This window comes from Triticum dicoccoides, chromosome 7A (assembly GCF_002162155.2).
Source record: "Triticum dicoccoides isolate Atlit2015 ecotype Zavitan chromosome 7A, WEW_v2.0, whole genome shotgun sequence".
Taxonomy (NCBI): Eukaryota; Viridiplantae; Streptophyta; class Magnoliopsida; order Poales; family Poaceae; genus Triticum; species Triticum dicoccoides.
This window is the reverse complement of record NC_041392.1, coordinates 137,433,624-137,438,103: the sequence shown is the minus strand read 5'-3', so window position 1 is coordinate 137,438,103 and position 4,480 is coordinate 137,433,624. Positions and strand designations below refer to the sequence as shown.

The 4,480-nt window shown below is 50.0% G+C and overlaps 1 protein-coding gene across 1 annotated transcript; it reads left to right on the top strand.

The window, feature by feature from the left end:
* The first annotated feature begins 2,353 nt into the window (after nucleotides 1-2,353).
* LOC119327733 lies at nucleotides 2,354-4,286 on the top strand. Its single transcript, XM_037600835.1, has 2 exons — nucleotides 2,354-3,663; nucleotides 3,942-4,286. The coding sequence occupies exons 1-2, from the start codon at nucleotides 2,499-2,501 to the stop codon at nucleotides 3,986-3,988; spliced, it is 1,212 nt and encodes a 403-aa protein (XP_037456732.1). The 5' UTR covers nucleotides 2,354-2,498; the 3' UTR covers nucleotides 3,989-4,286.
* Nucleotides 4,287-4,480: the final 194 nt, after the last annotated feature.

Here is a 4,480-nt window from a genome sequence, read left to right as displayed (position 1 = left end):
GCTCGGGCTCGAGCGGCGGCGACAGGGAGTAGGGGAACAGGCCGGTGGGGGGGGGGGAAGAAGGACTTAGCGAAATTTTGATGCGGGGGGTGGTTAACTCGAACTAGCAGTAGCGCACGTACAGAAAACACGCTATAGCTAACTTATCTACAGCGTGTTTTGGGGAAAACCACTACTGCTAATGGAAGCAGTTATTTCTTTTGTTTAGTGAAAACATCAAAAATATACATTGGTCATCATTGATCTTTTTGTGTATAATCTAAATAGTCAACATGAATCCTCACTGTACCTGTATAGGTACAGGCGAGGATTCATATTGCAACCACAAATCATACACATATAGTTCAATGAAGACCAAGTGCTCGAGATAGGTTGAGAAGCAACATATTTAAGGTGGTAAACACCTTGTTCGCTTAGCAGTATGGGACTAAACTTAATTAGTTGCGGTCATACTTACCAGCAGCGAGTTTTGAGCAAAACCGCTGCTACTAAGTTCTTTAGCAGTAGCGCGTCCACGGGAAGGGCGCTACTACTATATCTAGCCTGGAGGCAACACCGTGGCAATTATAGTAGTAGCGCTCTTTTCACCTAGAGCGCTACTGCTACTCAGTCATTAGCAGCGGTCTTTTCTAAAGCTCGTTGCTGCTAATTAGCAGTAGCGTCTGTTTTTAGACCGCGCTACTGCTAAGATTCTGTGTATAAGGTTTTCCCTAGTAGTGACTGTACATAACAACGTCCGTCCGGTGCATCTGTTACACTGACACCGTGCGTGGAATGGATAAGTCTCCATGGTGACCCGACCGACACTACAAAGTACTCCCTCCGTTCCCAAATACTTGTCTTTCTAGGCATTTTAAATGGACTCAACATACGGATGTATGTAGACATATTTTAAGTGTAGATTCACTCATTTTGCACCGTATGTAGTCACTTGTTGAAATCTCTAGAAAGACAAGTATTTAGGAACGGAGGGAGTAAATGCAAATCTGTAGTCTCCCTTGGGACGCCGCCTAAGGCTAGGAGCTCTTGGTGATGGATATGGCGACCGGGAGGCGATGGAATCGAGTTCTTGTCAGATCCAGTCGACAGGTAAACTTTGGCAACCCAATTATCTGATATCCGTGACAGGTACAAGTTATAGGTGGTAAATTTATTCGAATGATTTTTATTTTGAGATAGATTTCCCCTGTCGGATCTGGCCTGTGCAGATGCGCCTCTGGCCCATGTTGCAAGCCAAGCTTTAGTATGCGCGCCTGCTGAATCCAGCATTGGCGATGCCGGGGGTGCCGCACTGGACTTACAAATGGAGTTGAACAACACTTGCGAGGGGATTGCTCTGTCCGCACCGGCGTCCGAGCAATCTACAGGCGGAGACAACCCTCAAGCCCCTGGTTGGACTAAAATGTACAAGTCCACGGCATTTTGTTTCTCGTTCAATCATAGCTCTAACTGCTAATTTCTTGTTACGATATTTGAAGCATGTTTATCATACCGGCTGCTATACGGCCATGCCATCTACTCATGATGGGATTAAACATACATTACTGAAAAGCATAAATCTGTATGATGTAGAATCCGTATGGGGCGTGCACCTGATGAACGACCCCCATGTGCTGCCAGGATGAGTGCGTTGGAAATGGCATTGCCAAGTTATGCAGAAAAGAAAACTGAAACTGTCATAGTTCCTGCTCTGGGAAGCAACTTCGATACACTGGGGGAAGCCTATGGTTACTACAATCTATATTCATGGGAGATCGGCTTTGGAGTAAGATATGGCAAACGCCGGCTAAATGTCGAAAAAGAACAAAATGCATCCAGGAGATAGTTTGTGGCTGCTCTTTAAGTAATTATTTCACTTCACTAGTGTTAGAGTTATAATATAAGTCATGTACCCCTTTATATTTATCTCGTTGTATGAGGGGTTTCCTGCATATGTTCCACACCTGTACATGTATATATATATCGGCCTATGGCCTCATGGGAATACAAGTTGCATATTCCTAACATGGTATTAGAGCTAGGTCAATTTTTTGCACGCTGCAACTCGTGCTTTTGATCCGTCTGTTCGATCGAAGCAATCCGCTCGATCTCCTCTTCGTCTCTCGATCGAAGCAGGGGGCTCGTCCGCAGGAGCCCCCGATCTCCTCTTCCGCCAGCCGCTAGCAGGGCTTCTGCTGCCGGCCCCGTCCCGATCGGGTGTCTTCCAGCCGCTCGGCTGCCGGCTCGTCCCGCTCCCGTCCAGCCGGCGCTCAGGACCCCCCGATCTCCTACCCAGCCGCCCGTCCCGCTCCCGTCCAGCCGGCGCTCAGGGAGCTCGGCTGCTGGCCTGTCCCGCTCGGGTGCCACCCAGCCGCCCTTCCCGCAGGCGCCCAGGGCGTCAGATCGGCCCAGGGGGCTCGTCCTGCAGGCGCCCTTGATCTCCTCTCCCGCCGGCTCTCGCTGCTCCCGTAGCAGCGCCTGATTCCGATCCGGTCGTTCTCATCGGATCTTAAAAAAAAATGTCTGCTGCATCGGGTTATGTTGCTGTTCCTCGCTGTCCGGTGATCTTTGATGGTACTAACTACACCGAGTTCACTGGCTTCATGCGCATTCACATGCGTGGCATCCGTCTTTGGGGTGTTCTTTCTGGCGAGGTCTGTTGTCCGCCACGTCCAGTTCCTCCGGTGGCCCCTACCCCGCCAACTCCATCGGTTCTTCCTACGGATGCTAATCAGGCTGCCAAGGATGCGGCTAAGGTTGCTGATGAGGTTGCTGATCGTGCTTATGATGAGAGGGTTTTGGCTTATGAGGAGGCTCTTCAGTTGTATCATGGTGCTCTGTCTGCTTACACCCAGTGGCTTGATGATGATGCCCGTGCTGCAGCTGTTCTCACTGCTAGTGTTCTGCCTCAGTTTGCTTCTGAATTTCTGGGTCTTTCTACTGTCTTTGAGATGTGGACCCGTCTTCGTGAGCGCTATCAGCCCTCTGGTGATGCCTTATACCTCTCTGTGATCCGCCAGGAGCATGCTCTTCAGCAGGGTGACTCTACTGTTGATGACTTCTATGCACAGAGTTCTGCTATCTGGCGTCAGCTTGATTCTCTCCGTAGTGCTGGGTGTCGTACCTGCCCCTGTTGCCAGGCTGTCCAGGCCAATTTGGAGTTTCATCGCGTCTATGAGTTCTTGTCTCGGCTTCGTAAGGAGTTTGAGCCCCGGCGTGCTCAGTTGTTTGCTCGTGGCCGTATTTCTCTCATGGAGGCGCTTTCTGAGATTCGTGCAGAGGAGACTCGCTTACGTGGTGCTGGTTTGCTGGAGGTTCCCTCTGTGCTTGCTACTCGTGCTCCTCCGCCACCTGCTCCATCGACCACTTCTCGCTCGAGTGCTCCGCCGCTCTTGCCCACTCCTTCTAGAGGCTCCGGTCGCCCCCGTCCACACTGCGCCTATTGCAACAATGATGGTCATCTTGAGTCTCAGTGCTACACGAAGAAGAAACACCTGCGCAAGGCTCGATCATCATCTTCAGGGACTTCGTCGTCTACCTCGACAGCTTCAGCCATTGCTTTGACTGAGCAGGATATTCTGAGACTTAAGCGTCTGCTCGCGGCTTCAGGTTCTTCCTCGACGGGTACTGCCGGTTCTGTGACTGATGCTTCCCGCACTGAGCAATCACCCTCTACACAGTCAGGTACATCCCCATGGGTTCTGGACTCTGGAGCTTCTTTTCATATGTCTTCTCATTCCTCCACTTTGTCCTCTCTTCGATCACTAGATTCTCCTATTCATGTCTTCACTGCTGATGGTACTCCACTTTCTGTTGCTAGTAGAGGCAATCTTACTACTCCTTCTTATTCTGTTCCTGATGTTGCTCATGTTCCTCGACTTACCATGAATTTGTTTTCTGCTGGTCAACTTACGGATTCTGGTTGTCGTGTCATCCTTGACGTTGACTCTTGTTCTGTTCAGGACCGTCACACGCACACTCTGGTTGGGGCTGGCCCTCGCCGCCGTGATTCTCAGGGTCTTTGGGAGTTGGACTGGCTTCATGTTCCTTCTGCTGCTACCACCATCGCCAGTTCTTCCGCTTCTGTTGCCTCTGTCACTGGTTCCTTCCAGCAGTGGCATCATCGACTTGGTCATCTGTGTGGATCTCGGTTGTCTTCCTTAGTTCGTCGAGGCCTTCTGGGGTCTGTCTCAGGAGATGTCTCTTTAGAGTGTCAGGGTTGTCGTCTTGGTAAGCAGATTCAGTTACCATATTCACATAGTGAGTCCGTGTCTAAGCGTCCTTTCGATTTAGTCCATTCTGATGTATGGGGTCCGGCCCCTTTCGCTTCGAAAGGTGGTCATAAATACTATATTATTTTCATAGATGATTTCTCTCGTTACACATGGCTTTATTTCATGACTTCTCGTTCTGAGGTGTTGTCTATTTATAAGCGTTTTGCTGCCATGGTTCATACTCAGTTCTCTTCACCCATTCGTGTTTTTCGTGCTGACTCCGCTGG